At 36.8% G+C, this 22701-nt stretch overlaps 1 protein-coding gene across 1 annotated transcript; it reads left to right on the top strand.

Moving 5' to 3' along the window:
• Nucleotides 1–21118, top strand: SLC10A2 (solute carrier family 10 member 2). The gene is made up of 6 exons (XM_020972378.2): nt 1–471; nt 8792–8910; nt 12764–12852; nt 15130–15305; nt 16728–16885; nt 19666–21118. The coding sequence occupies exons 1-6, from the start codon at nt 65–67 to the stop codon at nt 19791–19793; spliced, it is 1077 nt and encodes a 358-aa protein (XP_020828037.1). The 5' UTR covers nt 1–64; the 3' UTR covers nt 19794–21118.
• Nucleotides 21119–22701: the final 1583 nt, after the last annotated feature.

The raw sequence follows: 22701 nt of genomic DNA, 5'->3' as shown, positions 1-22701 counted from the left end.
TACAGCACAGACAGCATTCATGAAACAGCTTCTGTAGATCTAATCACCAACTACCAGAACAGCAATGGATTCTTCTACTTGGCCAACCACAACAGCAATGAATGCTTCTACTTGCTCTTCTAATGCTACTATTTGTGATGAAGACTCCTGTGTGTTGGATGACAGTAATTACAACGTAATTCTAAGTACTGTTCTAAGTACTGTTCTTACCACCATGTTGGCTTTAGTGATGTTTTCCATGGGTTGCAATGTGGAAATCATGAAATTCTGGGCTCACATTAAGAGACCATGGGGCATATTTGTGGGCTTCCTTTGCCAGTTTGGACTTATGCCCCTCATAGGCTTTACCCTCTCATTGGCCTTTGACATCCTCCCTGTCCAGGCTGTTGTTGTGCTCATTATGGGCTGTTGTCCAGGAGGAACATCTTCCAATGTTTTGGCTTACTGGACTGATGGTGACATGGACCTGAGGTAAGAGAAACCAAGCATTGTTTTGTTGAAATCACATTGAATTTGTCATTTTAGAAGTCTATATGTAACAGGCTGAACTCAATGAATCTACCATTGATCTAACTCATGATTAAAAAATCAAATAAGTCAAGACACATGCATTTCCTTTGTGCTGCCAACAGGCTTCAGAAGCTATTCTTCTGTTATCATCGTATTAAACCTGTTGTCACTGGTGAAAACCCAGTCAATTACTGTTTATCACTGAAAGGGAAATCATAGTTTCTGAAGGAAAAGACCTTTTCCAAACCACAGGATTCAGTCAGTGAAAGATTTCAGCATCAAAAATGGTGGGAAATGATGGTAGCAGTAATAGGGAACAAAAAGTGTGGTCACACTAAGTTAAACTAGTTGTTAAGAATAAACTGTGATACGATAGTAAATAGACTCTGGGTTAATTAGTCTTAACTTTGGAGGTAAAATCCAAGGCAAAAATGGACCTTCTGCTCTTTGGAGGAAGGAGGGGAAGCTGCAACATGCTTCTTTCTATTTTAATTGTGATTACCTTATTCTAAAATAAACAGAAAATGGTTTCTCTGCTTCCCACAGAGTTACATAAATTACAATATTTGTTCAATTCATCATATTCCAGTCTGAACTAGCATTGGGAAAAAAAACTAATAGAAATAAGATGTGGCAATAGAGTGAATAGATCAGGAATTTCAATGTCAAAAGCTTGAATAGGCAAAAACTTATTTTTCTGTATCTCAACACACACCATTCCCTTTGAAAAACATCCATTTACACAAAACATCTAGGTGTTAAAGTAATGTGAGCTTATCAATACCATATAGTAGGCAATCAGGCCTGTTAATCACCAGCTACTGTCGTCGGGAGAGATGACTGAGAAATGTATGAAGTAGATCTCAAAAAGCAGAAACTGTAGCATGTATAACTGTATATACCAAGGACAAAATGCCAAGTGAGGAAGAAACTGGGAGCTAATTCCACAAGCTTTGTCTTCCTTCCTCTCAGCTCTGTCATCACTCCCTCCCGAAACTTGGGTGAGAAATAAATCAATTTCTTCAGGTCCCACCTCTTTTCTCTAATAAGGAAATACAAGGCCTACCTCTCTTACAGAATTTCTTAGTATGTTCAATTTATATGCATGTCTAATTTGCATGTGAAGCTGCTATAGCAAGATGTCTCGATACCAGTTTGGCCTGGAAACCAGTCAGTTATCTTAACCAATCTAGCCTGACTGGAGTATATTTGCGTGAGAATGAAGATTTAGCACAAATATAACTGCTGTCCCAGAAAATTGTAATATTTCTCTGAAATAGTGCAGTTTTCCAATGCAAGCATTTACCATCTCGTTAAAGGGAAATATTTCATCTTTTTTTAGCCACCTTTTATATAGGAATTTTTAGGATACTTTATTTGTATAACTATTGAGATGACCACCCCTTTCCAGTAACTGTTTCATACAACCTAATCAAATATTTCTGAGATAGCTATATATTTTTAAGAAAATAATTTAGTTTCCTAGAAGGGATGATATTAATGTGAAAATTTTAAATATCGATATTTTAAAAGAAATTATAGCATGCTTATGTAACATGTTCTAGCCATAATTTTAGTAAAAGATTTTAAAATGGAAATTAAGAAGAAATCTGTTAACAATTCAGATATCTCTGATAAGCATGATAACCAAGATATTCCAGCTAACTAACACAAATATGTAATACCAAAAGTTATCCCCTGATGAAAGGATGAAAAGGCATGTATTAAGTGTGGAGGACCATGTTAAGCCCTGGAGATACAAATACAAATGCAAAAACAGCTCTATTCCTTAGGTGCTTACATTTTGTAGAGGAGACAATGCACAGAGTGGAGTAGCAGCCAGGCAGGGGAACTTTGTTTCAGAAAGTTATGGGGATGGTGAATGGAAAGAAGATGAAAAAAAACATTCTCAAAAGGATTATAAACTGTTAGCAAGCATTTGAAAGATTCTTCCAAATCACTAATAATAAGGGAAATGAAAATTAAAACAACATTAAGATTTCACTTCATATACAAATTTGCAAAGATGCCAAAAGATGGGAATAATCACTTTTGGAAGGTTTTTTGGTTTTTGGTTTGGGTTTTTTTTTTTTTTGGTGAGGCAATTGGGGCTAAGTGACCTGCCCAAGGTCACACAGCTAGTGAGTGTTATGTGTCTGAGGTCAGATTTGAACTCAGGTTCTCCTGACTTTTAAGGCTGGAGCTCTATCCACTTCACCACCTTACTATCCCTGGAATAATCACTTTTGGAGGAACTGTGAAAAGAGGCACACTAATATACTGATGGTGAAAGTCTGGGCATTATGGAAATCATCTTAAATTATACTACAAAATGGCTGAAATGACCATAATCCCTTTATTAGGCACAAAATTCAATGAGGTGAAGGACTGAAAGGAAATCTCTGTATACACCAAAATCTTCATAGCAGCACTTTTGGTGGTAGCAAAGAATTGGACATGAAGTTGTTTATTAATTGAGGAACAGGTAAATAAGGTGTTCCATATGAATGTAATGGAATAGTACTGTGCCACAAAGGAGGATGAATATGAGGAATGCAGAGATGCATGGGAAGATGTGTGAAGTGATGCAGAAACAAGTGGGCAGAAACTGAAAGAGTTAAGAACAACAACAAAGGAAACTGGACATAGGGTAATTAAAATTATCAGGCTTGTTGACCCCAAAGAACAACTGAATCAGGTAAGCAATGCAAAATATTATTATATTTAATACATGTGTTATTAACTCTCTTTTACATTCAGGGCAACTGAGCCTAAGAGAAGTAATGCGATTTGCCCTTGGACATATAGCTAATAAGTGTTTGGCCTGCAGTTAAAATCCATGTCCCAAGCATTCTTTCCCCTATGGGGCACTATGTAGGAATAACCTTAAGCTATCCAGAAAATTCATTCTCTGAGGGAAATGAAAAATTGAGTTTTTACTGTCACTCATTCAGAAAGAAAATTCATCTTAGAATTTCATATTTCTGTATTCAAGCCATCTCTTCTGTGACCTTCTGTGCTTCCTGATACTTGCGTTCCTCTCCTGACTTGCAGTTTGTAACAAGAAATGCAAAGATCCAGTCAAAAGGTTGCTGCTCCCTAGACCATGGCTTCATGGTAGAGTCATCTGAAACCTTCATCTCCACATTTGAGTCAAATGCCTTTTCTAAAGCCTAAGCTTCAGACTAGCACTTGTGAAAAATGTAAAAGTCCTATTTGAAAAATATATCTGCATATGATAGAATATAGTAGTTTGGATGACTTGGAGTTGACTTCAGGAAATGGCAAACTATTAGAGATTTCATCCAAATGGAAATTGTTTCAAGGATATCTAAAGTTAGCTGGAGATAGTTGATTAGCATTGTGTGATGGTATCACTTAGGGGAAATGCAAGTCAGAATATTGGCCCAATATACGTCACTGAAAACCCCAAAGACTTCTCAACATCATAGACTTGTGATTTCTGAGTATCTTAGAACTTGGTTACTCCTAAATGACAATTCACTAATATTTCTTCTTCTAACTCACTGTCCCAGAGCATCCACTCTATTATCAGGTAAATTCCTAAGTTTGGGAGCAAAAGCAAGTCTGCAACCAGCTTGGGATGGCAAGGAAATTTTTTCTTCTCTAGTTTTCAGAAGAAATCATGCCAGCCTTGTTCCTTCCCTGGCATTTACACCTAGGACCAGTCATATGTCTTCCCTGCCTTGCTAGGTGTTGAAGTAGTGAGGGAAAGGGTGTAAAAGAGGACAGAAGGTTAGCTTCCCTTAGTTGGAGAAATCAAGAAAGACTTAAATACCAACTGACACTTTCTACACTTGATGAATACTATTCTCTTTTTTTCCTTCATCTTCATTCCCCTTTGGATAACCTATGTTTTTGTAGCCTTTCCTTTGACCCCTACCTTTGATTTATTCTTCCCCTTCCTTCCATGGACCAATCCATCAATTTCTATTGTTCCTTATCACTCTCTCCACTTTTTTGTGGAATTTTGCATTCTGTTTCATTTTCTCTTCAAAGACAATACGTCTCTCATCTACCTTACTTTTGTTTTAATCCTTTAGGACCTTCTCTCCAATTTCAATGCTAAACCAACTTTTGCCAACATTATTCATATAAATGTCCATTAATCGACCAATAAACAAGCATTTTTCAAGTACTTCTGTTGTACCAAGCACCACACTATGCCCTAGGGATATAAAGAAAAAGCAAAACCAGTCCCTTTTCTGATGGGGGAGATGACAGATAAAAATCAGTACACACAAGATAAATGTAGAATAGATAGACGGTAGTTTTAGAGAGAAAGAAATTAGGTACTCTAACTGTTGGTGCTAGCTCCTTTCCTCGTTCTCCATATTTAATTTTTCATTTTATATTGTTTTGTTTCCCTTTTTGTTTTTATTGTTCTGTTTTTTCCCTCATGTCTCCCTGGTCTACACATGTTAAGATCCTCACTTAGCTGCTGCTTTTCTACTTCAAACACAATGACCACCATCTTCATCTTCTGTCTACTTCTTCCTTCAATACAAACAGATCCTTATTTTTCTCTCTCCATTTATTTCTTTCCACAGACTTGCTAGCTAACAGTTAATAGAGCTATGGTGCTGTGCTTCTTTTTTTTTTCTTTTATCTCTTACTTTCACAGGTAGCTTTGAACTGTCAACCTCCCCTCTGGCCTGTCACCACTACCACCACCCTTGCAGCTATTCAAATTACTTCTTTGAAAAAAAAAAAAAAAGAAAAGAAAAGAAAGAATTCTTCTCCTGTCATTCAGGCAAGCCCTCTCTTCCATAAAGTTCCTCATTTGTGCCTCGTAGATTTCTGCAACAATTTTATTCAATATACTCTCTCCCTAGCTTCCTGTCATTTTCTTTTCCCCCATGACCCATCTCATCCTACCCTCTTCTCTATCTTGAAAATTATAACATATTTGATGACTTCTCCCACTCCCATTTCTTCCTTCCCACAGATCTGCAAGTATTGCTCTATCCTCTTCAAGTCCCTCCACACTTTTGCTACAAAGCCTCTTAATAACAACTCAGAGTTGAAGACACCCGAAAAGAAAGCTCAAAAAAAAACTAAGCAGAGAAATAGAAAAAAATATCTGAAAGTTCCTTATTTCTTTTTTTTTCATATTTCATATATAAATGTAGTTGTCCTGCCACCACAATAGATTACGTCACTCAAGGAAACAGCAGGATTGATGATGGGTTTCTTTTTCTATAATACTGCTAATATTATTCTTACTACCAATCAATGTTTTATTGTCAAATTATTCTTAACTGAAACCAATAAAAGAATGAAGAAGAAAGTTATCCCTAAAAATGAACAAGCAGCGAGGACCATCCTCCTGAACAATCCTTTGCCTTTATCCTGCACATCCCCTTAGGTTAGAGGGCTAGAACTGTGATATCAGATGCATAAGGAATTCCCAGATGAAGAAACTCCCTCCACCAATCCAATCTGAACTTTCTCTGAAACTTACATCCTTAGAATATAGCCTATAGTGTTGCAAGGCTAAGTCACTTGTCTAGGACCATTTCACCAGGATATATCAGAAGTGAGACTTGAACTCAAGTTTTTTATGAACAGCTTCCTAGTCACTATTCCAAGAGAGCTCTTTCTCCCTCTTTTTTTTAGAAAATATTTCCATTGAGCACTATGTATGCATAAGTGAATTAAAACAAAAATGCTCATCTTTACTTAAAAGAAGCATCATTTTGCTTACCTTAATGCAAAACATTTAGCTTTTTTCCTTGACATATGAACACACACACACAGACACATATGGCAGCCTTCTATAGCCACCATGTTTTGCTATCTTCTTGCGTCCCACAGCAATAGAGGAATGGAACCTGTTATCATTCCTAATATTCTTAGAATACCTGCTACTGTCAGAGGCTCTGTTCCAAGTAAAGTGGAAGGAGCTCTGGAGTTGGAGCCAGAAGAAATGTAAATTTCAGCTCCAATCCTCACCAGCTGTATGACTCTGGGCAAGTCATATAACCATTCTGAGTCTCATTTTCCTCACCTGTGAAGTGATTATAATAATACTTGCAATCCCTAATTTCATGAGGCCATTGTAAGGAAGTATTTAGTAATTTCCATATGAACTCGAATTATTAGTAGTATACAACACTACTGTAATGAAATGGTTGAATCTGGATATCTGTAATAACAATTGTGAAAGTTTAGCCTTTAGGAATAATTATTATGGTATACCAGAGGCTGCATGGCAATGATGCAGCAACACAAATCTCATGGCAAATTTTCATTGCTCAGGCACATATGCACATTTTCTCACAAAAACATACATCCTCCTATGACTGACCTTAAAAAGGGGTGCTGAGATCTCAGGAGTCTCAGGAAAAAACCCCTCTGTCCAAAATTATTTCCCTCATTATCCAACAAGTACCTGAAATTCTATCATTAAAGATTTATTTATTTGGTCTTTGAAGGGTTTTAGGTCTTCTTGGAATCACTGAATGTTATCCAATGTCTCCTTTTTAAAATACAAATGCCCCTGGCAAAAGTAATACTACACCCTTACTCTCCTGGAAATGCATGCTTTAAGTTTCTACGGAACCATATGCCACCACCAAAACACAGCTGTTTTCAAGATACTGAGTGCTGGCGTGGAGGCTAGCTGTCCACAGCTGAAGCTTATTCAGAAAATCAAGAGAATTAGCCAATTAGCTCAGAAGTAGGCCAACAGAGATCATCATATTGAATGAGGCAAGTTGAACTCATACTTCTTTGAATAAGCTCAAACCTGTTGGGACACCACTTTTCTTAAATTTCTGCTTGACTATACACCATATTTTCCTGTTTTGGCCCTTGGATTCTGACATTGCCATTCTGTTAACCTTCACTTAGAGATCTTGGAAACACCAAACGCCTCAAGCCCTTGCCAGCTTCTTATCTTGTGGTTTGGATAACTTGAAGTTGTGTCTGTAATGGTCCTCCTCTTGCTTCTGATGTCCCTCAATGAGATATCACCAATATAGACTAAGCCTGCCCAGACAAAGTCAACCAGCTAGTATCACAGCACAAAAATAACACTATAATTAGCTCTAGTCCCTGACCAAGTCTGCCACTGGCCTTGCCCCTGGAATGAAACTGGGAAACAGTACAGTATCCACTATGGCTCAAAGAAACCATGCTTTATTCAATGTCAGATATCAATGGTCTGAAACTTCATCTTACATGATATTTCTTGTAACTATAATTCAATTCTTTTCAATTTTATCTTTTATGATCATAGCATAAAAGAACCTAGAACTTGAAAGGACATTAATGGGGCAGCTAGGTCCTCTTCAAAAATGAAGGACAAATAGCAAGCACCAAAGCAAGGTGGTGCAACAGATAGAGCTCTAGCCCTAGAGTCAGGAGGACCTGAGTTCAAATCCAGCCTCACATACTTAGTAGCTGTGTGACCTTAGGGAAGTTGCTTAACCCCAATTGCCTCCAAAAAAAAAAAGATAATGATCAGTTCAGCTGACTCCCTCAATTCACAGAAAAGGAAATAAGGCCAAGGAATATGAGGTAATACAATAGAAGTCCCATATGGATATGAAAAGAGCCCTATTTGGCATCAGAACACTAAATACTGGATCTATCAGTGGAGACCTTGTGTAACTTTGAGCAAGTTACTTAGTCTTTGGGCCTCTGTTTCCTCATCTATAATATTAAGAGATTGGATTTGATGATCTCTAAATTCCTTTCCAGCTTAGGCTATCATTAACAATTATTTCTCTCTACTCTTGTTTAATGCAAATTTTTAAAAATATAATATGCTTTGTTAGAAGGTCATTCTCCTCCTGGGTGGGAAGGGGAGGAAGGCATCCAGAAAACTCCTTTGATACCAATGTGGAATGATCTAATACTGAACCACCACAAGAATCTTGATTGATATGAACTACAATCATTTTACTGCTCTGAGAAAGATCCCGGGGAGAAGGGGCCAAGAGACCCTTGTTTGTTCGAAGTGGTCTTTGATCTCACTAGGGTTAAGCTGATATTAGCTGATTCCTTAGCGACAAATGACAGTAAAACATGTTCCTGGTGAAGGAGTGATTGAGTAAAGAGAAGAGGCAGTATAACAGAGAGGCACGAGAACACCAAAGAACTGCATGCCATGTAAATATCTCTGCATACTAAAGGATGCTACTGCTACTGATGTTGTAATATGAATTGCAGGGTCTGGGGGTGGGGGGTGGGGAGACTTTCAATTGGAAAAAGGGAGAAAAAAATTTGAATTAATGTGTTCATTTCTTCACAGTATCAGCATGACAACATGTTCTACCCTGCTTGCCTTGGGAATGATGCCTCTTTGTCTCCTTATTTATACAAAAATGTGGACTGATACTGGGTTGATTAAAATTCCCTATGATAGTTTAGGTGAGTTTTTTTTTTCTCCATGTGATACTTTAATGTTTTTCCAAACTGTTTTTCCTTTCCCTAATTTTCTGGGGTGTGTTTTACTGTTCACTTCTACTAATTACAGGCCCTTCCTGACTTTTAAAGTATTCCTAATACAGAGATAGGAATATAAACTTCTGATATACCTATATGCATACATACATCTATACGTCCAAGATAGCAAAAAGAAGAGAGGGAACAGAGACCTGGATTCTAGTCTTGCTAGAATCATTAACTACATATGTGATCTAAAATGTGTCACTTACCCAGACCAGGCTTTATGTGGAGATGAGTAAGAGCTGATTGTAAAATATTCAATGTGAGCATTTACACCTCAGAAATCAGCAATTACTACAAATCAGGGCTGGGTTCATTGTCTTGTTGATTGTATAGTCTTAAGAAAGTGTTACTAATGAAGATTAAACTAAAAATATCTATGCATACATTCCTTCAGTCCTCAGCCTGGTAGATTCCCTGTACACTCCAGACAAAGATAAGCCAATCAGTGCCATAGTCTGATCTGCTACACATAATTTAGAATGTCTAGATTTTCTTTAATGGGGAAAAGGTCTTTCATTCCAAAATTAATGATAATTGGCAACAAAGCTTAAAATACGAATGTCTGACAGGAGTGACACAAGGCTTAAACCCACACTAAGGTATAAGTAAATCCAATCCTTTTCTGAGAGTAAGTTTTGATAGAAAAAGGAGAGATCATGAGGATAGTAGACATATGAAGGAAAGGGAAACACTGGGGCGGGGGGGGGGGGGGGGAATGGAATCTGTGACTGCTAAAGACAAATGTTTCCTACTTTAAAACTTAGTCTAGTTCAAACCCTAAATTAAATGTTCCAAATTTTGTTCTATCAACCACAAAATAGGAATAAAAGACTCCCCAAACGACCTGTAGGAAACCTTACAACTGAGGATAAAAAAAGTTAATGTGCAAGTACCTACAAAATGTTTAAGGCTCTATAATTATGTAAAGTATTATTATTTCCTGGCTTCTATCATTTAAGATCCTCCTCAAACATGTAAGAATACTCCACAAGTCATCAAATGGAGTGAGTGAGGACTCTGATATTCTCTCAATCTAAGTCTAGAAACTGATCTGGAATTTTCATAATGCTTTGTTGGGGGTACGGGGAAGGTAGTGAGGGAAAGGGTGGAAACATTGCAAATAAAAACATCAAAAATAAAACTAAATCTAAAGGGAAAAGCTACACTATAGAAAGTCACCAATAAAAGCTCCTGAGATGTTTTTCCACTCTGTATATATAGCATGTATGACTCATGTAATCTGCCACTAGTTGGCTGCAACTGGTCAAAGAACTCTACTAATAAGCTAAATGTTTTGGGTTCAATTCTCCAGTGAGCTAATTAGTTTTGGTATATGTTATAGTAGATGTTCTACCCACTTGCAAATGCATTCAAGTATTCACAAGAGAGAGAAAGTAAGAGGGCATGCATGAATTAGTAAAAGAATCCACTACTACAAGCAAAATTATTTAAATGACAAACCTTGCCAGTAATTAATATGACAGCAGTCTGCCCCTGGTAAATAAAGAATTATTGAATGGAAGGTTTTGTGTGGAATATGTCTCTATTCTGTATGGTGCCCAGGACATTGTAAAAATCCAATAAATATTAAATATCCCAATATCTGATAAAATTGGAATATAAGGGAAGACAGACTATACAACTGTCATCACTAAATATACACAGAAAACAACTATTAATTGTACTTTGCCTCTCTCCATTCTTTCTCTCTTCTCCCTTGCTTTCTTCTCCCCAATTCCCTTTCTTTTTCATCTCTTTTTTCCCCTGGGATCCCTTTTTTCCTTCTTAATTACCTGGCTTAAATCTGCCATTGATATCTATTTAACTCTACTTTGAGAAACTCAGGGCTAAACAAGCGACTGATCCCTGTTTAATCAGAAGAGATAAAAGCCATGAAGAAGGCGATTTTTTTTCTTTTGTACTAGAGTAAATCTTTTCTATCACGACTATGCTCATTTTAATTAATGTTCCCAGCCTTAGACTGCTTAGAATCTTCTTCCAAGCCTGAGTGCAATTTACTTCACTAGTAGCCATGAATTCTCTGTTATTTCATTATTATATCTCAGAGTCTTTAAAATGTTTAAAGGAAATTGAACACCAGAAGAAAAAAAGAGGAGAGAGAGGAAGAAGGGAAGGAGAGGAAAAGGGAAAGAAAGAGAAGATAAAGGAGAGAATAAGAGAAGAAAGAGAAAAGAAAATGATTGAGAGGAATAGAGGAAAAAGAGATAAGAAAAAAAGAATAAAGAAAAATAGAGAATGAGAGGAGAGAGAACATGTGAGGGAAGGATAGAGAGGAAAAAGAGGAGAGTGGGGGTGGGAAGGAGAAGGAAGGAAAGTGTGAATCCAAGATGCTGTGGCTGCTATAATGGAAGCATCGACTGGACAAATGGCTATTGAATAATATGGGGAAACAAAACATATGTCACAGGAACAGCAGTAAATTGAACACAGTGAAATTGAAGTATACGTCTGTTATCTGGCTGGGTGAGCACATCTGCAAAGAATTGTAATTACTTGAGAGGTTGCCAGATAGATTATCTCAAGAAAAAATTAAAGCATAATTTCCCTTCTAGTCTATCACCTCGAGGCCATGGATTTGAATAAAGCTGAGTCGGTGATGCCCCGGAAGTCATTAGCATGTGAAGGTCTTCAGAATGCCTTATAAACTTTGGCTAATTTTGCATACGTTCATTTCTCCACTTCCAGGCATAAGGCCTTCATTCCACATCAGATGTTAGCTCAAACTCCTAAAAACAAAGAAAAAAGGAAAATAGCACAGTCCACGGAAGAGGACCCTGGACTTGGAGTCACAAAGAACCAGAATTAATTCCTGCCTCAGACTATTTGTATGATGCTGGGGAGGTCCCTTAACCTCTCCATGTCTCAGATTCCTCATCTGTAAAAGGGGATGGAAAGGCCTCCAACATCCCTTCCAGATTTAAATAAATGATCCTATGATTTTTCATTCTAGGAAACTAAGTTCTGAATCAAAAGGAACTCCTACTTCCCTCTTCTTTAGAAATGTTAAGGGCCAGCTAAAAAGCATTTGTATAACTGAACTTAGACCAAAGGCAGCACTAAGGAACAGTGATATTAAAATATAGAAAAGAAATTTGGTAATTGTATAAAATGTCTATAGGGAGAATATTTATATCCCCAACATTACTTATTTAATTCTTTTAATGCCAGGGATATAAAGTGGTTTAGTGACTTCCCCAAGGCAGTAGTAGTAGTAGTAGTAGTAGTCCTAGTAGTCATAGCAGTAGTAGCAGTAGCAGTAGCAGGAGTATTAGAAGACTTTATAAAACGCAAAGCCCTTTAAAAATATTATATCATTTTATCCTCCCAACAATTCTGGGAGATAGGTACTGTTATTATCCCATTTTATAAGGAAATTGAGGCAGATAGATATTAAATGAATTGTCTGGGGCCACACTGCTAGTAAGTATGTGAGGTCAAATTTGAACCCAAATCTTTCTGACTCCAGAACCAGCTCTCTATCCATTGTGCCATCTAGTTCACACATTTAGTATGTGCTAAAGGGAAGATTTGGTTCTTCCTGATTCAGAATAAAGCTTTCTGTCTATGACTCCACATTACCACTGATATCATTCAAAGAATCATAGATTTATAACTGGAGAGGACCTTAGCTATAGAGGAGAGGGACCAAAGAGAGTCTCCTAAGTACTTTCAAGATGTTCTTCCTTTTGTATCTTTTTCTTTCTTTGCTGTCTTTGCTCTCAACAAAGTTTCCCTTTTTTGTTATTTCTAGGTATTTCTTTAGCTGCTCTCCTCATTCCCATTTCTGTGGGAATAGTTGTCAAAAACAAATGGCCAGACCAAGCCAAGATCATCCTTAAGGTAAGAGTCCTATGTAGCATTCCCTACACAGACAAATGACCAGACATCATGAGAGACATTTTTTTTTCTTTAGTACCACTAAAATATCTTTTATCATGTTATATGTTTTTCTCATGGGAGGGATCTAGAAGCTTCCCAGGCTGCATTTCAATGCACACTATTTTTCCATCAACACAACCAAACTACATTTCCATAACTATAGGTGAGGAAGCTGTGCTCCGATGTGCAAAATGGTGCCTGGCATTTTATTCTCCTTAGACTACAAATCCAATATCCTTCATGAAAATAAAGGAATTTCACATGAAATGTGAACACGAAAAGTGTTTGATATTTTATTGTGCTTCCCACTCTCTGGGAAATTGGAAGTAAAATCTCAGCCATTGAAGTATATAAGGGCAACAGGTAGGGTTAGAAAAGGAAGTGATTGACAAAATGGGCTATGGAAAATTCTTCTCCAATCAACTTCCTAATATCCATTAAATCCTTGTAAAACATAGATAACAATAAAAATCAAAACAATAAAAATCCCCTACAGACCTTTATAGTTTTCAAAACACTTTCTCACACATCATTTTATTTTACTCTCATAATGCAAGTATTATAATCCTGTTTTACAGGATTATTTACAGGAAGAAACTTAAATTTTACAGAGGTTAAAAACTTTGGAAAAGTTGCATAGCTAGGGAGTGGTGGAATCAAGATTAGAACCCATATTTCTTACATTTAATCCACTATGATTTCCACAAATCCTTTAATGTTTGATATCTTCTGAAGTCTTTAGGAAAAACTTAAATATGTCTTTCCTTTTTTTTAAGGAAATACTCAATACATGGCAAGAGTTCCTAACAATGTCCTAAAGTCAGTTGAGTTTCTTCAGGAGTTAATGAGCTTTCTGTTGCTACAGATCTTCAAACCAAAGTTGGATGAAAGCTCATCCAGATGATAGAAAGTATTTTTCCTTTGAACCATGGTTAGGCTAGATTGTCTCTGAGATCCCTTCCAACTCTGTATTTTTATGATATTGAGGTTAGCATTAATTAATATTCCCAATCATATGACCTATTCAATAGGATGTATGCCCTGCCCTCAGCTGCATTGGAATACTACTAGTGTTTCTCCAGTTTTTCCAATCTAGTTTAAGAACAATACAGGGAAGCAAGATGAAAGAAGGAAATAGTATGATAAGGGACAGAGCTTTGGGCCTAGAGTCACAGGAGTTGATTCAAATCCTGACTCTGCCTCCTTATTATCTGTGTGATATCAGACTTAACTTCTCTGGACCTCCATTTCCATACAAAGGAGTTGGATTAGATGGTTTTTAATGTCTGCTTCAGATCTAGATCCTATGAATCCATGATCCTTTGGATAGCATAGTTATCATCTGCAAACAGAGAAGACCTAGCAGAGTTCTTTGGCAAAGGTGAAAGAGAAGTGATGCAAGAATAGAATGGTGTGACACCAAAATCGTGGAACAGCAGAGATGAGGGGGAAAAAAAGAGAAGCTACAATACACAAACTGAGTGATTATATCCAGACTGATTGTAAATGAACTGTTTATATCTATGATCACAAAGTCTCAAGCTCTAGTCCAATCTCTATTTAATATATCAGTCCACTCACTATTTCTCTCATGGAAACATGGAACTAACTTCAGAATCTTGAATGGCACTATGCAAGAAAGTGACTTTTTTTAACACCTCTAAAGATAGGGGGAGAATTGCAGTTGTTCAGGACTAGAATCTTGAGGTCTTGGCTTAATTTCTGTTGCCCTCTGAAACAGAAGTTTATGTTGGAATACTACTTTGAAGCTTACAAAGCACTGTGTCTACATGATCATGTTTAATTTTCATTGTCATGCCAGCAACATTTCTTCTTCCCAAAGACATTGAATTTGAAACTTCTGGAACTTATACATACAAGTTCTATATTTGATTTTCTTATCCTACTGGAGTCTCTTCAACATTTGTTAAAATACTTCAAGATTTAAAGGTAGGCTGCACAACTGTTATCATCCCCATTTTACAGATCGGGAAAATGAGTTTCAGTGAGGTAAAGTGACTTGTTTGTTAGAGAAAAGAGCTAAGACTCAGTGCCAGAACCCCTATTTCTAAGTCCAGGAATCTTCCCTACTTTTTATTACACCGCTCTGCTTCTAGAAAAAACTACAAAGGATTTATCTCCTTGACTTTTATTTTGACAAATTACATATTTGAATTTGATTATTTGGATTGATTAAATGCTTTTCATATAGTGCATTCTAAGTCTTTTTTTTTCCAGGTCGGTTCCATTTCAGGTGTAATTCTCATAGTGATCACAGCAGTGATTGGAGGCGTATTGTATGAGGGTGCCTGGATTATTCATCCTAAATTGTGGATTATAGGAGCATTGTTTCCTTTCTTTGGTTATCTACTGGGCTTCATCCTAGCTCGGATAGCTGGTCTGTCCTGGCAAAGGTACGTTCAATTTGGTACATATTTCTTGGAGATAACTCCCAAAATTAGTCTATAGTTCAAAATATAATGATTTCTCCTCTCAACACACTATGCCAAGGGAAAAAAAATCATATGCTTCCATTGATTATAGCTAAATATGTAAATGACAAAGAAAAGAAATACTGACTCATTCTGTTTGGGCTCCTTTTCTTTTGGATCATTTAACACACTGTGCAAAGTGACACTCTTACATGTCTATGAATCCTGACTTTCCAGCTAAGGGCCTGACAAAAAGCCAATTAATAGAACACTATAATAAAGGCTCTTCCAGCCAACAGGAGTTCATAGAAGTATCATCATTAAAAGATCCTGAATATTAGAACTCAGGGTGACATTTGTGGGTCTAATGCTTGCTCACAAGGAGGAAGAGGTATTTCTTCTAGTACTCCTCTGTCTAAACTAGGAGTAGGAGAAAAAAGCTTTCAGAGTTGGTGGATAGTCAAGGTTGGAAGACAAAGTAGAAACAGATTAATAATAAAATAATAATAACCAAATAAAGCATTTTAATAGTGCTTTAAGACTTGCAAAGTGCTTTACAAATATTTCATTTCATTAGCCACCTTGGGAGGTAGGTGGGTTATTATTCCCCCCATTTTACAGTTGAGGAAGCTGAGGCAGACAGAGGTTAAGTGACTCTCCCAGGGTCACATAGCTATTAAGTCTCCGTGTCAGAATTTGAACTCAGATCTTCCTGACTCTAGGTGAAACATTCTATCCACTGCACCACAGAGAAGTGAGTAGAAAACCTTAAGACAGACTTTCTCCATTCTTTAGCAACAGAATAAAGATTTAGAAACAACAAAGAACAAAAAAGGTAGCCCCCGTCAGTCTTCACATCTATCAGTCCAGTACCCAAAATTGACAAATTCAATTTAATATCAAAAGAATGACAACATCAGTCGATTGACATGTCTGTATTGAGCACTTATGTGCCCTCCACATTGAGGATGTAACTGAGAAAGACAAAATGATGTCTATGCCACATGGAAATGCCTGTAGAAATGAGCATCCATATGTATAGTCCTCCCAGAAAGAATGTCACATAATGGAGCAAGGAACAGCCTTGGAATCAGAAAGACCTGGGTTCAGATTCTACCTCTGACATAGACTAGTTGTGTGCCTATGAGCAAATAATTTATCCTTTCAGTGCCCCAGTCAACTCTCTAAGACTATAAGTTGCAGAGTGGTAAAAAGGGATTCCTCACTCAGAGTTCCCTTCACTAATGGAATCATAGGTCTGGTAAATATAAATTTATAAATATATAGATGGTTGTGTTTTCTTAGATTCACATACATTTATGTGTGTATGTGTGCATGATATATATTTCGTAGCATTTTGAAAAACTAAAGTACTTTCTGAACTTCCTTTTCATTTACCTTTAGATGTCGTACAGTGTCTTTGGAAACAGGAATGCAGAACGCTCAGCTGTGTTCAACGATAGTACAACTGTCCTTCTCCCAAGAAGAGCTTAATGAGATGTTTACCTTTCCACTAATATATAGCATTTTCCAACTTGTGATGGCAGCAATATTCGTGGGAAGTAAGCAATATCAATCATACTACATTCTGATGCTCTTCTTTCCAAAATCTTGGAATTGCTAAAATGAACTTCATCCATTCCTTGGCTTTTGGCAGTTAGTTTTGCAAATAAACACAGTGGGTGGGAGGAGCAGCCCATAATATTATTATAATTGCCCAACTGCAGATGAAAAGTTTCCAAGTTCAGCAATGGGTTCCAGTAAGAATTGTGCACATCCTCTTCTAAGTGTTTAGGGAAGTCGTGCTGTTCCTAGATGTTACGTGAGCAGTCATCTAAGTAAAGAGAATTTGACTGAGCGTTCTGTTAAATCCAAGATTTAACGGATAAATAAATAATAAATAATTGTCTAGGTATGTCAAGGATAATTTACCAGGAAACTAAGGCTGTGTCTACAAATGCAGATTGAAGAAGATCAAAATAATTGGACAAAAGTCTCACATTCCCCTGAAATTCAGGTATACAGAGCCAATTCAGCCCACAGCGTGTGTTTTACCTGAATAAATTCAGAACCTTCCCCTGATTTTCCATTACCCCTTGGCATATTTAGGTGGATAAAAAGGTTAGGTATGTTATTTTTATCTTCTGTCATTTCCACCCCAACTGGCTTTAACCCAAACAACTTGGTTTTTTCCTCCTCATTTTCCAAAGACTGATTTTTTTTTCTTCACTTTCATATCTTTTAAAATTTCATTTTTCTATTAAAGAAACAGTAGGAATGTTAAAAGCTTCTTAACATTTCAATGGGGGATTCAGAAAAGGTGAAAGACAATAATAGTGCAGATGTTAGGCTATGAAAAGCACTTTAAGGCCTCGAGCTATGACTGCTTTCAAAAAACAAACAAAGGAAGCCTTGGATCCAGTGTATCTTCTCTTTGTCGGTAGGTTCTAATCACACCATGATCTGCCCTCTAGGCTCTAATTCTCTCAGTATACAATCTCATTGGAACATAGGTCTATTTTTCCAAATTTCACATTTATTAGTCTGTAGTTTTCATTGAAGGAAGAGATTTACTCTAGTGGAAAGAAAGATGGAAGGAAACACACATTTATTACACATTTATTATGTGCCAGGTATCATGCGCTTAATAAACATTATTTTATTTGATCCTCACAACAACCTTTAAAGGTAAGTACTATTATTAAGCCCAGTTTACAGTTGAGAAAACTGAGGCAGAAGTAAAGTGATTTGCCCTGGGTCAAATAGCTAATATCTAAGGCAGGATTTGCATTTCCAGTCTTCCTGACTCCAGACCCAGCTCTTTATCCACTGTGCCACCTAGCTGTGGATAGGAAATCTGAAAACCCAAGTTCAGTTTCTGGCTCTATCATTTACTAACTGGGTAATCTCAGCAAACAGGATTTTAGTGGACAAGCCCAAAATGAGTCAATACTCCAAAACCAAAAAGAGCTAACTTGTTAAGAAAGACACACGGTCCATAGTAAGGAACTTGATAGTCCCCCAGTTTAAAAAAAAAATAGTCTGCCAGTACCTTTCACTGGTCTAGGATACTGTGTTCGTGTCTGAGCAACACATTTTGGGACAGACAGTAACAGACCCAAGCAGGTCCCAAGGAGGGCAATTGGTGTGGTGAACAGAATACACTACAGAATATGCAGTATGAGGATCAGCTAAAGGAACCGAGGATGCTGGGAGTGGAGAAGACTGAGGGAATACATGCTCTTCCCACATCTGTGAATTTCCACATATGGCTCAATAAATGTTGGAACAGACTTCAGAGTTCATCTAGTCCATCCTGTGCCTGTTCAACCACCCTCTAAAATGTCATTGGCCAAAATGGTCATCACATCTTTACTTGATGACCTCCAATGGCAAATGTTATCACTTGTAGCTCTAATTGTTGGGAAGTTTTTTTTTCTGACCATAAGTCTTTTTCCCCCCCTCTCTCTCTATACCTACTCTTTTGGTGATCTTATTACCCCTATGGACTTAATTATCATATTTATGTAGATGACTTCCAAATCTTTGGGGATATATACTCAGCCCCAATCTTTCACCAGAGCTCCAGTGGCTTATCACTAAATACCTGCTCAACATTTCCTTCTGCATGCCCCATGGGCATCTCTCACTCAATATGTCCAAAATGAAGTTCATTAATCAAGTTATATTGGGATTTGAATGCCAGAAGTTTATATAGTTCTATTCTGATGCCACTGTCAAGGAAGATAGGTGATACAGTGGACACTGAAAACAGACTGGAGTCAGGAACTCCAGTCAGTCTGCCATTCAGTCATGTCTGACTCGTCATGACCCCATGAACCATAGCATGTCAATACTGTCTATGTGGTTTTCATGGCAAAGAAACTGGAGTAGTTTGCCATTTCCTTCTCCAGGAGTCAGGAAGACCTGAACTCAAATCTAGCCCCAGATACCATACTAGCTGTGTGATCCTGAGCAAATCATTTAACCTTTGTTTGCCTTGGTTTTCTTCAACAATAAAATGAGAATAATAACAGCACCTAGTTAGCATTGTAGTTAGCACTACAGTGCCTAGTACATAGTAGATACATAATAAATGTTTGTTCCCTTCCCTTCCTATTATTTCACGAGATGTCCAGGCCATGCTCACTTCACTCTGGGTTTCATGCCTCACTCTCCAAACTTCTCTATCTCCTCACCAACAGTCCCCTCCCATCCTTTCCAGCTCTACTTTAATATGTTGTCTTCATCCATCAGAATGCATGTTCCTTGAGAGTAGGGACTGTCTTTTTTATTATATTAGTTATCTTGAATGTGTGTATGTGTTTTTTTTTTTTTCTAGTCTACCTCTTTTACAAGAAACGGTCTGGCAAAACTAGGGCGGAATTTGCAGAGAACAACAAAAATAGAATAGAGTCTGAGCCATCCAATTGTGTGCAGAATGGAGGATTTTCTCTGCAAGAAAACTAGACTCCAATGGAAACAGGAGAAGACTTCCATGGAAGATGTTTGTTTTGTAACTTCTTTTAAAATCTTTGATTTGGTAAAACATTTGACTGGGAAAAAAAAGTGAAATGTAAGTTTCTGATTGAAGCCACCTATTGAATTCCGGGATAACTTACTGGTGGTCCTATGTTGATGTTACAAAGGTTTGTCAAGAACAGCTGATTTTAATTTCCACCAAGAACAAATATTCTAAGGGTCACTATGAGGACCTCATAACAATTGCCTTAGATTTCCTTCTGGGTAACTCTTTGAGTTTTTTTTTTTATCACCCTGAGATGAGAACCCGACAGTTTGTATATGAAGAGATGTTGCTAGAAAGCTACAGTATTTATCTGAATGAAAGAATGAACATTCTGGTGACTTTTTAAAGCATTATTATTCAAAGCATTTTGGATCCTATGCATCAAGACAACCTGCCAAAGAACACCATATGCAATATCTGATTTTCCTTCTGAGGAGTGGGGGAAAAAAAGAAAAAAACAAAAGTAAAAACAAAAAACCAACCCTGTTCCAAGAATGATACTCTGACATCATAGAAGACTATGAACAGAATCAATTTCATTCAACAAACATTTATTGAATGTCTAGAAAGACATGAAGTTAGCGGAGTCCCTCTTACTCAGCATGGACACTCTCCATCCTTTAATCCATTTCAAAAATGTAATGGTCTATACAGCATGCTTCAGGAGACTAACAAAAATTAAGTATATATTTCACTTGATATATAACAGAGCTTTTCATATTATAGGAGTGTAATAAATGTGCATAGTTTTTGCATAGTTTTCTGAATTATTGAGTCTTCTCCAAGTAGAGTACTTTGTTCCTTTTCTGTTGCTATAGAAAAGTTACTAAGGTGTTATGTCAGTCAAATGATCAATACTTATAAAACATTATTATGTCAAGCTCATATTAAATGCTAATGTTGTGGGGAGTTGCAAGGGAAGCAGAAAGACAGGAGTGACTGCCCTACAAGAGATTTCAAATGAATGGCAACAGGGCAAATATAGAGTAGGAAAAACAAGGAACAGGAACCCTTCAAATGTGTATGTGGAATATCGCAGGCGTACAGAGATATATAGTAGGAATGAGGGGTAGCTGGAGTGATTCAGATCAGAAAGAGTTTAATGGGGAAGTGAGCACTGAATACTATGTGAAGTCAAAGACATGCTAAGAATGCTAAGAGTAAGACAGGCCTTGGCAGAGGAAGTAGGTACTGAAGAGGGTAAGTAAGTAGATTTGTCTGCAATAAGCAGAGAGGATGAGACTGGATATAAGAGGTCATTGAGGCACTGGAGGGACCTGTTGGTAGAACCTTGAATCCTATAACTGGGATCTCTATTAGGTTCAACTTTTTTTTTATTCAACGGCAGAATTTGCCCATATTACTAACTCATTTAATAGTGCCCTTATTTCATTGTCAGAATAATCTCGTAGTAAATTTCTTTGCCCAAAATTACTCTCAGTATTTGAATGATCAGAGCTCAGACCAAATGCCTGCTTATGCTTCCTAACTAGTATAGCTCCAGAGTAAGATGTCTATGAGCTCTCAATTTCAAAATATGGACATTCTAATTGAAAGATTAGATTGGAGACCAGCATCTGCAATGAGAAGCATTATTCCTTCCTGTCCTTCAAAATAACCAAGTGAGGAAAACATGCCTTTCTACATAATGTGCATATAGGAGTTTGTGGATTGCTTTTTATTTGTTTTGTTTTGGGTTTTGGGGGTTTTTTTCAAAAATTTCTAGAGGACAGAAAAAGCCCAAGTCTTTGAAACAACAGATCTCTATTTTTAAATGAGCTTTAGGAAGTTGATTAAATGTATATTTTGTCGCTTCTATATCATATTAAATTAAGGTTATTAATGTTATTATAATGTTAATTATCATATTAAATTAATGTTATATAAAACTAATGTTATAATAATATAATAAATTATATTAAATGATTCAACTTTTTTTTTTGTAAAATTTGGTCTACTTGAGTCATTTCACATGATTTCCTTAATGTTGAGGGTTAGCCCTGTAAGTAAATTCATTTGATAATTAATGTTACACTATTTTTCAATACAATTTTAAATGATTTACTAGCATGATCAATTAATTAGTAGCACAAAGAAGATCTCCCTGATTATTTTTCTAAAGAAAATCATTCCAGGGGGCAGCTAGGTGGCTCAGTGGACAGAGCACCAGCTCTGAATTCGACCTGAGTTCAAATCTGGCCTCAGACACATAGCACTTACTAGCTGTATGACCTTGGGCAAGTCACTTAACCCTATTGCCCAACCCCCCCAAAAAAATCATTCCAAGGGGACTAACAAAAGAATTATAATGTTTTATCATGCTTGTTCTGATATTTATTAATTTCATAATTAATAATCATAATGATGGTAATGACATCAAGCTTTTATAAATGACCCTCTGAAAGAAATCAAATTTAATTTTTAGACAACTTCTCAACCACAATTCACTGAGCAAAAAAATAGTCTGATTTTATAGATAAAGATCACAGGCCAAGTCACTGATTGCTCTGTACTAACTATAAGAAAACACTGTCAGAAAAAGCAAAAAAAAAAAAAGTCCATTCACAGAATATGTTGACATCTACCCCAGATCACTTGGCTTTCTTCAGTTTTTGTTTTATGCAATGGAAATAACCAAATTTCTCATCCCCAATAACAGTCTTGCCCTCTTTTAAATCATATCAGTCTTGCGTATTATTGCCTTCAGAAATTTGGCATCTGTAAATTCTGGTCAAAGTCAGTGGGGATAGAGAGAATAAGAGAGAGAAGAAAGGGACTGAGTGAAAAACAAAAAGAGAAATTTTTTTTTGTTTTTCCCCTCCAAAGAAAAAAGAAAACAACAAAAGATCT

Source organism: Phascolarctos cinereus, unplaced genomic scaffold, assembly GCF_003287225.1.
Source record: "Phascolarctos cinereus isolate Bilbo 61053 unplaced genomic scaffold, phaCin_HiC Scaffold_7;HRSCAF=346, whole genome shotgun sequence".
In the NCBI taxonomy this organism is placed as follows: Eukaryota; Metazoa; Chordata; class Mammalia; order Diprotodontia; family Phascolarctidae; genus Phascolarctos; species Phascolarctos cinereus.
The sequence above is the reverse complement of the archived record's forward strand: the minus strand, read 5'-3'. Positions and strand labels throughout refer to the sequence as shown.